Genomic DNA, 12,703 nt, shown 5'->3' on the forward strand with positions numbered 1-12,703 from the left:
TACCTCATTCAATGTAGGAAAAATCTGGGGAGTGCTCTCAGACAGGTCATTCAATCAATGAACTTCAGTTTGTTTTTCCTGTATGTAGCTACTAATTTGTAACCTGTAAATGGGAGATCATCCAAAAGGAGCCTTGGCCTAATCTTAAAGGAATATTACAAAAGGTGGAAGCGTTGCCAGATTACCAAGACTGGATATGGTACAGTCATGTAGGGACAAAAGTCAGGGAGACCCAGAGACAAGCAGCTACAGCTAGTGAGACAGAAAAGACAACAACAAAAAAGTATTCAGTAAGTACATTAGAAGTAAAAACACAGCAAGGAAAATGTAGGTCCCTTACTGAAGGGGAAAGGGAGAGAGACACAGGGAAAGAATCTAATAATGGATGTCACTGCAAAAGCTGAAGTGTTTAATGAGTGGGGGTTACCTAAGTTAGGGTCACCAACCCTCCTGGATTGGCCGGGAGTTTACCGGAATCGGCATCAATCTCCTGGTGACTACTGAAAGCCACCCGGGAAATTGATATTGTGAATGGGTTTCAACAGCACAATTGGTATTACATTATGTTGGGGGTAGGGGGAGAATCTAGAATAGTTTCAGTCAGAGTTGACAACCCTAACCTCAATCCTCACAAAAAAAGTCAACTATCAGATGACGAGCAGTTGTCAGTAAAGGTTGGGGATTAGATAAACTGTTCAGAGCAGGGAAAGGACAGGTTAGAGATGACTTAAAGAAGCTGGGTGTTTTCAGATCACCTGGGCCAGATTAGATTCATCCTGGAGAACTCAAGGAATTGTCCAAGGTAATTGCAAAACTAGAGACTATGACCTCTGAAAAATCATGGAAGACAAGTGAGGTACCAGAAGACCAGAAAAAAGGCAAATATAGTGCCCACCTTTAAAAAAAAGTGAACAAAGGAGCTCCAGGGAATTTCAGACCAGTCAGTCTGTTTTAGGAACCTGAAATGAAAATGAAGCATATCATCAAGGAAGCTATTTTTAAGCACCATAGAGCAGGGGCCGTCAACCAGGAGTATGTGGAAAGGTGCTAAGGGATACACGCAGGCAGGTGGGGATAAAGCACCATCACCCCCCACCCCATGGCACCACCTCCCAGGACCAGGACTAGGGGGAGGGCAGCAGCTCCCCTCTGCGGGCCACACAGGCACGGCCCAGCTGGCCAGACCAGGGAGGCAGGGGGAAGCTTGCACACAAGTGCTGCCATCCACCACCCCATGTAACCGCCGCATGCAAGCTCCCCCGCTCCATGCCCAGCTGCCGCTGCTACCTCCCTGGGTCCCCATCCGGCCACCACCACCAGAAGGGATATAACTCCTTAAAAAAAAAAAAAAAAAAAAGTTGAAAACCACTGCCATAGAGAATAAGAAAGCAATAAGGAACAGCTGACCGATCAATCAAGAGCAAATTATACTTAACCCACCTGATTTCCTTCTAGGCTAAAGTGACAGATAGAGGGAGAGCCGTGGATGTAGTGTACTTTGAACTCAGCAAGGCTTTCAACATAGTCCAGATGAAACTGGACCCAACACATGGGCACATGATTGGGAGGACAACTGTGCTCAGAGCCAGAGCAGTGGGGCAGGGACATAACTGGCCAATACCGCTCCTTGGACAATGGCAGCACATGGTACAAGGGCAGCAACCAGAGGTTTGTTGCTGCAGGGAGGAAAATACAGTCATCTCCTTTGTTTTACCACCAACACATAGGTCAAGTGGCCATTTAAACACCAATTAGGGAGGGCTAAAAAAGGAGAGAACATTCTCCTCTCAACAGTGAACCTCCAGCCATCACTCCTATGCCATGTGCTGCCACTGCTGCTCCGATCTCCCCGCTGCAGGAGCCAGAACCAGGGCTGTTGTACCGAAGATGCAGGGTGTGTATGCAGGGAACAGAGTCAGGAGGGTGAGACAACAATCCCACCCCCTTCCCCCCGACCAGCACATATGGTCCCCTTGGGCATTGCCCACCCATCATTATGCTACTGAAGTGCAGGGGTCTGTCCTGAGGACAATACAGAGTACAGAAGATGGAACTGGATGCCTATATAGATCTCCCTCACTTTGTGCAGGTACTGTATGTGTGAATTTGCTCCTATGCGATGACCATTTTGCACCAAAAATTAATTATATGCAAAGTAAATTCACTCTCATGTGATTGGTGTGGTGGAAGCCCGCAATCAACTGCTTTGTGCAGTGCACTGTGGGAGTAACACACCAAAATATAGGTCTCCTGTGTGGATCTGTTCTCCTAATTCGTTTTCTGTGCCATGTGTTTCTGTAAGTGCCATCCCCATTATGATAGTGCCCTGTGCTTGTGTATACTGTCTGCTGTTGGTAAGTACCAAAATTGCCTTGTAAAAGTGGTAGAAATGGGCCTGGGGGTCAATACAGCTGAGGTCTTGGAACATATCCCTATTTCTTACATTGTAAAGTGGGTTCCCTTTATGCAAATTTGAGTTATGCGCCTTTTCCAGGAATGCACGTACAGCATAAAGCAAGGGAAATCTGTATTTGTAAATGACACCAAAATGGGTGGAGCAACAAACAATTTGGAATATAAGATTATGTTTTTAAAGTTTGTAAGAAATAAAATGGATGAAATTCAGTAAGTAAAAGTGCAAAGTGCTAACTTTGGAAGGAAAAAAATAAAAATCAAATGCAGAGATTCAAACTGAGGTTAAAATAGGTTACAGAATTGCAGAAAAGAACTTGGGTAGGATAAAAGGCCACAAGTTGAACAGGAGTCAGCCTTGTAAGTATTGTTGCAAAATGATGCAAAATCTATAGCCTGCTGGGATGTATTAACAAGTGTGTCATATGTAAATCACTCAAAGTAATTCTTCAACTTTAGGTGAAGTCTCACAGATGCTGAACGGAGTAGTGCCTCCAGTTTTGATCACCATGTTATAAGAAAGGGGTAGACAAGAGCCCAGAAGAGAAAGACTTGTTTTTCAGACCCCAGTCATGGCATACAAGAAAAGGTTGGAAGAACTGTGATAATTTATTCTGGAAAAAAAGAGAAGATGGGAGGAATTGATAAGTCTTCAAATACAAAAATGCTTGTTATAAAGAGGATGGTAGTTCATTGTTTGGGGCGGGGAAGGGAAGTTTTTTGGGTTTTGTTCTTTAAGTATACTAGTGTTTAAGCACTGGAACAGATTACCCAAAGAGGTTATAGAACCTTTGTGTCTGCAGGATTTTAAGAGCACGTTAGACAAATGCTTGGTTGGATGTTTTAGACAGGAAGGATCCTGCCGCTAGCATTGGGGTGACTGAAAAAGTATGGCCTCCCTAAGGCCCAATTCAAAGGATGGCAGGATCCCAGATGTCGGCATCACATTTTCTGTGCCAACTGTGAGGTGTGAGGCTACAGCCTAGCCAGAGCCAGGGCCCAGCAGCAGTAGCGGAGTAGTGCTGTCAACACTTACACATGGTCTATGATCCAAGGCAAGACAAGCACGCATGCAGACATTATTGCCTTCATATCATATTCCTCTTAAATCTTTTACTTTGATCCTACATCTTAAGATTGAACAATGCTCTGATTTCTAAGATGACTGTCTAGAAACTGTATTTGTTATTGGTCATAAACTCCTCAAAGGAAGAATGGCAGGTAGTGATCCCACGGGGAAACGCTTTTGGTATGCAGGGTACTGCAGAACTCAGCCTAAGAGCAGGATAATCATAGGAGCGAGAGAAATAAAAATATCTGAGGCATGGGGGAAGGGCGGGGGCGAAGGGGAGGTACACTCAGATTGAGGTCAGAGGTGCAGCTAGCTCCCCTATACCTGACAACCTGTTCCTCTCTCTGAGACTGGGCAGTGTTCAACCAAAAAAAATGATTCTCAACCACATCTGAAATCTTTTCTTTATTTAAAAGTCTTGCTAATACATTTCCTAGGGTTTGAGTGGAGTACATTGTTCTGCAAATGCTATATTCCTTTTGCTCTAAAATTGCTAAATACTAGTAAGAGGAAATACTTAAAATGAGCATGTAGGCCCTCATTCAAAGCCTATGAGTGAGCTTGCATTTAAAATATATTTTCAAGTGCTCCACCATTCTCATTGTTTCTTAAAAGACCAGGTCTTGACTCAAACTTCAGTTCAAGATTAGTTTAAAATGCAATTCTTCTCTGCAAAGCAGCTCTATAAAAATCACATCTTCCTACTCGGACCTTCCAAGTCACCTTCCTAATTTAAGTGAGAAAAGATTCTAGTACTTATTCCTGCTTGTTCTGCAGCACCAATGGTCTTAAAGGAATGAGGTCTAGATGCCAGTTACCAAGTTTTGGTGCTCCTTTAATTGAAGATCACCTAGTTGTACTTCAGTGACTAAAACATTAAGGATGCCTCTTCTTAAATCTAAAGTTTGAGAAATGGGACTTGCAAGTTCTACTGAACGACCCACTGTAGTGTATACAATCTCCAGCAAGGCAGGCTGTTCTTCTCAGTAAGTTCTAATTTCCTGCTTGATGACTTCCAGCAGCACCTGAAGTTTGAATGTCAGATAATCTGCAACATGAATAGAAAAAAAAGGGAAGAATGCTTAATTCAAGGCAGTGTCTTTAGACATAATTGAAAACTGTGCTATCACATGAAGTACTGTGTGGAGCAAAATGACTTTTTTCAATAAATATGAAATCTTATCTCAGACTGTCCACCTTTAACATAACACCCGGTTCCACTGCCTTTCCTACTGGAGGCCTACTTCTTTTCAATGGCTGTTAACAGGACTGAATCCAACCTACTTGTTAATCAAGGCAGAGGAAAGCAGAATGCAGGATTAAAATAGAGCTGGCTGAAATATTGTCAGTTTGCATATAAAAATCCCTAGCCACATATGTATATGGGCATCTTTCAGTTTATCAAGACAAAATCTTGATGTTTCATGACCAACAAGTACACCAATGTCTGCCTACAGCTGTCTTCCTACCAACCCTTTCCTCAGACTTTAAAAACTACCTATGCATAGATCATATTATAGTTTCACAGATATATGCCCACATTGAAACTCTACTCAAGCATCCTTGAATTTTAGGGACTTATGAATTTGGATTCAAACAATACAGACTGGATCTACCTCTGGTTTTTATTAAAGTGGATAATTGTGCTAAACTCAACACCAGCATGCACAGCCTCAAATATGTAGCGGCTTACCACTACTGAGTAAAATTCAATACTTCGTGCTATTTATCCCTTTCATCCAACCTATACTCACAGAACAGGTCATGGCAACACTTTGGCATTGGCCTGCGGACCACCAAATAGTAGACTGGTAAACCGCTCAAAACCATGACACAACCAATGCTGATATTGACAGGGTCTGAGTAGAAAGACATTCCCACTGTGAAGAGGCAGATGGTGGTGAAGGAGACTGGAACAAAGAGGGGAACCTAAAGACAAGAGCACAAATCTCTTCGGTTATAGCCGGCCATTTTAAATCCAAGCACCGCATTAGTTTGCACACAGGAATATTCATGAATAATTCAAATTTCACGTCTAGAAAAGGAGAAAAAGTAGTAAATCTGGCCAGTCTGATCTTTCAGTACAGTCGATCTCCAGTTAACAGGCTATGTGATTTCTAATATAGCAAAATTTTCTGTTACTGTAGTAGGAAGACCTTAATGGGTCACATAAGTAGACATAGGTAGCCATTTCAAAATTCTTCAGCTATACAGTAAAAGACAAGACTGAACAAGGTAATTAGCAGAATACAGAAGCAAGAAGTCCATCAAGTCTAAGCTACTCTTTGAATTTGTTATGGATTGCTTGCTACCAATACTCATCTGCTGAAGCTGCTAATGGGAAATCCAAAACCCTAGGTAACATAACCCATTCTTAAGTTCGTGGAATAACATTGTGATTCATTTTGACCAGCCTTGAATTTGCCTTGTAACCTGAGAGCCAAATAAGATAAAGCAGACTCTCCAATTAGTAGCACCATCTGTAGCAGCCATTGTTTCAAAATAGGAAACAAAGGCAGTTATCCAGCATCAGTGCACTCTAAACATCCTAAGGCATTTGATTTGCTAAAGTTCAGGATAAATTAGAATACCCAGACAAATAACAAAACTGCAAATTTATAATTGGGCTGTAGATACAGCCTCCACCAGATACTATTTTGGTACAATCTTTAATGGAGGAAATTTGAGCATGGCCCCTGATGAAATCTGATCACTCACCTAGGACAAAAAATCTCCCTTCAAGAAACAGCTTTAGTTTTGGATGTAATCTTTCACAGATGGGGGCATTTTATCCTTCTTTTTGTGACTGCTATAAACTACCAGACAACTCATGGCCTTGTGTTACTCCGTTTCCAAAACTGTACTGCCCAGGACCAGCACATCACCAACCTACATACCACTAAATTAAATAAGGAATGACGGAACCATAAATATAATCTGCCACAGACATTAAGAAAAGTGGTCAGGAGTTGGACAAGCTTGATCACTTATGTCTCCCTCATGCCGTTAAGCTGCTGGTGGTAATAGAGATGCCAGCAGTCATACACAATAGGTCATTCATGGCTCTCATTCCAGTCCAGTTACCAGCAGTACTGCATCTCTGCTCAAGAAGGGGTATAAGTGCAACTTTGTTTTATTTCACATTTTTATGATAAAATTTTACACAAATAAGTACAATTACAATGGTTTATATCAGGAGTGATCAACCTGTGGGACAAGCATCACAAGTGACATGGGCAGCATGTGTGGAGCATGCAACAGACCAGGAAGGGGCAGGCAGCACAGTGGCCAATGGGGCAGGGAGAAGCAAGCAGGGCAGGAGCTCAGGTAGGGAGCACAAAGCAGGGAGCAGAAAGCAGAGCAGCAGATTGGGCAGGGGAAAAGGATTGGAGTGTCACTTGGGGCATCACAGGGCTAATATGTGGCACTTGCCAAAAAGGTTGGTCCCCACTGCTTTATATAAACAAAGAGAACAAGGAGAAAAGTAAAATATTTTCTCTATGGCCACTAGAGAGCAGCACCTGTACATATTACATTATTCTCTTTCAGAAAAATCTTCCTCAAACTTACAGTGGATATGAAGGAGATCACTGAAACGTACCCAAATAGCTCTCTCATGATACTGGATTTTCTTTAAAGTTTTGTTTCATTCTTTTCGGTGCAAATTTGGGCTTTTAACCACTTCTCAAAGTTTGAAATGGAGTGAGTAGGAGAGATGGCTATTTGGGTGTTTTTTAGTGTTCAGCCATATGTGTTGGGATATAAGCACAGGTGGAGTGTCCCGCAGGAGGAGGAGAAAGAGAAGAGAGGAGCCAGGAAAAAGAGACCTTGCAGAGCAGGAGCCTAAGGTCAAGCCAAGTTCAGGAGGAAGCTTTGGCTACACTCCTGATATAAGCGATCACGACTGTACTCATTTCTGTGAGATTTTATGGTAAAAAACAAGGGAAAACCCCCATGGGAGGCCTTTGGACACTAGCTTTCCAGTGTGCATGACAGAGCAAAATGGAGGGTATCTATCCTGATCCCATCTCCTGATTCCCAGTGCATTGTTCTATTTGCTGGAGCATGTTGCCTATTTGAAAAATTGACTGTCCATACATACACAGGCAAAAGCTCTTTATTACCTGAGCTATCAAAAACCAGGTTAGTTGGGCATTTTAGTGGGATATTCGCCAGACAAAGAGTTCCCCTGCATCTTACTGGGTGAGAGGAATAGAAATCTTTCCCAAGATGAAATGGAACTGAGGTCATGTGACATTCTAGCTTCCAGTGAATATTTTGGAGAGAAACCCTTTTAAATAGCAGTGAGACCAAACACTTCTGGCTTCTTAAACTCTGTCATGAATTACCTTGAAGGGCCTGGGCAGCTCAGGGTGACGGTGGCGATGGATGATGAGCCCAAGTGTGGCTAGCCCTATGAAGAGCCATCGGGAAAAGCTGAAGAAGTTCAGTAGGTGGTAGATATCTCCAACACACACCATAACAGTAACCAGAGGGAACTGATCATTGTAGAAATGAAACACATGCATTAAACCTGTATCACAGACTTTGACTACTTAAAACATGAGAACCGGAAACTCCTATTTACAGTCAAACGGCCGTGGAGCTTTAGAGTATTGGATGATTTTAGTGCTGGGATTTTAGCTTTTGGGATGCAAATGAATCAGGTGGAAGGCTGTATATGAAGACAAGTTTTCATCCATGTAATCAAAGGTGACTATCTACGATATTAGAAAGATGATGAACAATCATCAGACAAACACAACTGTTGAAATATTTTCCACATTTAAAAAAAAAAAAAAAAAAAAAAAAAATCATTCCACACAATTTTTCCTAACTCCTGAAATTTCCATATTTGTAACAGATAAGAGGTATGCATTATACCCAGAAGCATCTGGAACCCAGGGTAGAGAGAATTTTATAGGATGATTTTTTTTTAAAGATGGTGACACCAATCCTTTTAAAGCATGACCGTCAGACATATGGCCTGCGCACCAGATCTGGCCTGAGGCACCCTATGATCGAGTTCGTGGGTCTTGGACCAACCCCAGGTCCTGCAAGCTATACACAGAACTGATCTGGTGTGAGGGCTGGATCCAGCACCACAAGCACTGCACACAGCATGGCAGGTTGGTCTAGGAAGCACACTGTATGTGGTACGTGTGCTGGACTGGCTTGTGCACTGACTCTGGGGCTGGTCTGGATCAGGCCCCCTGTGCTGCACATGTAGCTAGGCCAGCCCCACACACCACACTTAGCACAAGCCAGCCCCACCCAGGGGCTCCCTCTGCACTTGCTGCATGAGGACAGCACAGGGCGCCCCACCACCAGACAACTGCGCGCTTTGCATCTGGGCCTAAATTGGGACCAGCCCCAGAGCCAGTGCACAGGGCAGGTATGGCAGGGTGCCCCACACAGCATGCAGAGCAAGTCTTGGGGCTAGTGTGTGCTGCACTCAGGGCTGGACTGGCCACATACATTGCACACCGCACAGGGGAGCAGCACAGAGCACATGCCACATGTGGCCCCCAGTAGATCAGCCCTACATGTTAGCTCTGGCATGGCCCAATCCAGCCCACAGACCAGCCCAACAACCCTCATCTAGCCTGCAGGGCCAGAAGAGTTTGACACCTCTGTTTTAAAATACATGTGCAATGAGGTTTTAAGCCTAGGGCTGGAAGCCAAGAGATCTTGAGTTCAAATCCCACATCTGTCACTAAGTAGACTTAATATTTTGCCATGTGCAGTCAATGCAAGTTTTTTTTAAATGAGTATATATCAGCAAAATGCTTTCTGCAATTCTCAGTTCTAAGTTTTCCAAGGCCCAAAATTACCTCAATGCCTGTTCAATCAAAACCACCACTTCAAGCCCAAAAGAAAGCCAGCATGGCAGAAATTCAATTTTTTAAAACTCTTCACCTCACCATTAACATAACAGCTGGCAGAGGGGTATGTCTTCGTATGTGGATCATCGAGAAGAGGGGAGGCCACTGACCCTCCCTGGAAGCCACAAACAGAGTCCTAGGAGAAAGACAAGGAATAACACAAGAATCTGAGCACCTGACCCTCGCATCTACACTGGAGAATGGAGGCACTATCAGTTGGACAGGCATCCATAATGGGGCTTAGGTGTCTCTATACTAATGCTAGGAGCATGGGGAACAAGCAGAAGGCTTGCAAACAAAGACTCTGACTTGGTTGAGTTAACAGAAACCTGGTGGGACCTTACCTATGACTGGACAGTAGGCACAGAGGGATATAGGCTGTACAGATGAGATACAGTACGGAAGAGGTGAGGGAGCATTGCTCTCTATGTTAAAGATCAATACACATCTTCAATAATCAAGATGAGATCAGAAGAGGGGCAAATTGAGGCACTGTGGGTCAGAATACAATGGGGTCAGGGTGAAAGGGTCTTGGCAGTAGGGGTCTATTACAGACCATCACACCAGGATGATGAGCTAGACATGGAATTCAAGGTAGCTCTCAAAGGCGGTACACTCAAGGGACATGGTTGTCAGGGTGACCTAAACTACCCTGACATCTGCAGGGAGGAGCAGTCCGCTAGATCTGTCCATTCACACTAATTCCTAACCAGCATACAGGACCTTCACCTAACACAGGAGATGTACGGTCCCACTAGGAGAAATGCCTTACTGGACTTAGTGCTTGCTACAGGGGATGACCTGGTGAGTGATCTGAAGATACAGGGTAACCTAGGGGATAGCGACCCCTAGATTCACTATCTGGCAAAAGGTGGGAAAGATAACTAGTAGGGCAGAAGTGCTAGACTTCAAAAAAGGCTAACTTCAATGTGCTCAGGAGATCACTAAGCCAGGCACTGAAGGGCAAGAGCATTGGTAAGATGGGAGTCCAGGAAGGGTGGGCATTCCTCAAGGGAATGCTCCTTTAGGCACAAAAGGAGACCATCCCGGTGCACATAAAGGGATGCAAAAGAGCCAAGAAACCCACTTGGCTGAACAGGGAAATCTAGGAAAGCCTAGGGTGGGGCATGGGGAGAGAGGCATACAGACTGTAGAAGTAGGGGGTAACCACCAAGGAGAAGTATACCTCCTTGGCTTGCACTTACAGTGAATCAGATAGGAAGGCCAAAGCAGAAGTGTAACTCAGGCTGGCAACGAAAATTAAAGACAACAACAAGTCCTTCTTTAGGTACAGAGAGATTACAAAGAAGGCACATGGCAACATGGGACCCCTACAGGACATACTAGGGCACCTGGTAACAGATAGGAGAGACAAAGCTGAGGTCCTAAATGAGTTCTTTGCATCTGTATTCCTGAACACGGATAAAGACACATCTCCCAAAGGGGCTATACACAGGCACAAGGAGGGACTCCAACCCACCAACAGTTAGTGCTGACCTAGTGAAGGGGCATTTGGAGAGGCTAGACATGTTTAAGTCATCGGGCCCAGATGATCTTAAAAGGGTGCTGAAGGAATTGGCCAGTGTCATAGCAGAACCACTGGCATGACTGTTTGAGCATGCATGGCACTCAGGACAGGTCCCAGAGGACTGGAAAGGGGCCAATGTGGGCCTTATTTTCAAGAAGGGGAGGAAGGATGATCTGGGTAACTATAGGTGAGTTAGCCTCACCTCTACCCTTGGGAAAACCTTTGAAAAAAGTATTAAAAGGATCACATTTGTGAAAGTCCAGTAGGAAAAATAATGCTGAAGGGCAACCAGCATGGCTTCATAGCAGGTAGATCCTGCCTGACTAGCCTTGTTTCTTTTTATGGCCAGGTCACAAAAAGCTTAGATGCAGGAGTTGAAGTAGATCTCATCTACTTGAATTTTAAAAAGGCCTTTGATACAATGTCGCATCCCATTCTTATAAATGGGATCAAAATCAAATCAAGCGGTTGTGACAGATTATTACATGATCAGGTGGCTGGAGAATTTGCTTATGGGACACACCCGGAGGGTGGTGGTAGATGGGTCGTTTTCGACCTGAAAAAAAAAAGTGGGCAGCGGAGTTCCCCAAGGTTCAGTCCTTGGACCAGTACTGTTCCGTATCTGCATCAGTGACTTGGATGAAGGTGTGGAAAGCACTCTGTCCAAATTCACAGATGACACCTAATTATGGGGCAAAGTAAAGCCACTGGAGGGCAGGGAGCAGATTCAGGTGGATTTGAATAGGTTGGGAAAGTGGGCAGAACAGAATAGGATGCAGTTTAACAAAGGTAAGTGCAAAGTGTTGCATCTACAGAGAAAAGAATCACCAACACACCTACAGATTGGGAGCTGACTTTCTAAGCAGCACAGCAGCAGAAAGGGATCTCAGAGTCAGTCAACTCCAAAATGAACATAAGTTGTCAATGTAATGACATGATAAGTAAAGCCAACAGCACTTTCATGCATTAGAAGGTACATCATGAACAGGTCTAAGGAGGTGATACTTCCCCTCTACGTGGCATTGGTAAGACAGCAGCTGGAGACTGCATCTAGTTCTTGGCACTATACTTCAAGAGGGATGTGGATACTCTTGAGAGAGTTCAGAGGAGGGCTACTTGTATGGTTAAAGGCCTACAGGTAAGATCCTATGAGGAGAGATTGAGGGACTTGAATCTGTTCAGCCTCCACAAAAGAAGGCTGAGGGGATCTTGTGGCCATCTACCAAGTCATCGGTTGGGGGGGGGTGGGCACAGCAAGGAATAGGGGATACTATTTACCAGGGCACCTCTTGGGGTTACTAGGAACAATGGCCATCAACTGATGGACAATAGTTTTAGATTAGACATTTGGAAAAATTTCTTTGCACTGAGGGTTGCCAAAATCTGGAATGGGCTTCCAGGGGAGGTGGTGCTCTCCCCTACCTTGGAGGTCTTTAAGAGGAGACTGGACAAGCACCTGGCTGGAGTCATCTGACCCCAGTGCTCTTTCCTGCCCAGGGCAGGAGGTCAGACTTGATGATCTACTGAGGTCCCTACTGCCCCTAAAAAGTTATGAAATGCTATAGCTGGAATAGACACCACCCATGAAGGCTGTCCACACTGATCATGCTGAGGGGTCTACCTGGCCTGAGAAGGCAGATGGCCAGGGTCATAGGGAGATTGCAGGGTTGACCGCCATTTACACAAGCTGATCACAGCAGGGACCCCCACTCTTCTGATTGGTCAAGGGGCCCCAATGGCCCTGCCCTGATTAGCTGCAAGGGTTGTCATACAGCTGCATCCCTTGCCATTGATTGGTTGCAAGGG

The 12,703-nt window shown here is 44.4% G+C and overlaps 1 protein-coding gene across 3 annotated transcripts in view; it reads right to left on the reverse strand.

The window, feature by feature from the left end:
• Positions 1-1,775: 1,775 nt before the first annotated feature.
• The window catches only part of LOC149866292 (cystine/glutamate transporter-like), a 62,089-nt gene continuing 51,161 nt past the window's right edge, over positions 1,776-12,703 (reverse strand). For all 3 annotated transcript variants that reach the window (XM_090043272.1, XM_090043273.1, XM_090043274.1), the window contains exons 10-13: positions 9,409-9,505; positions 7,834-7,983; positions 5,239-5,413; positions 1,776-4,532 (exon numbers count right to left, since the gene is read on the reverse strand). In XM_090043272.1, the coding sequence (XP_089899398.1) occupies positions 4,468-4,532; positions 5,239-5,413; positions 7,834-7,983; positions 9,409-9,505 (487 nt within the window). In that variant the 3' untranslated portion in view covers positions 1,776-4,467. The remainder of the gene's footprint in view (positions 4,533-5,238; positions 5,414-7,833; positions 7,984-9,408; positions 9,506-12,703) is intronic.

The sequence above is a fragment of the Crocodylus siamensis genome, chromosome 4 (genome assembly GCF_052110815.1).
Source record: "Crocodylus siamensis isolate JL-2025a chromosome 4, ASM5211081v1, whole genome shotgun sequence".
In the NCBI taxonomy this organism is placed as follows: Eukaryota; Metazoa; Chordata; order Crocodylia; family Crocodylidae; genus Crocodylus; species Crocodylus siamensis.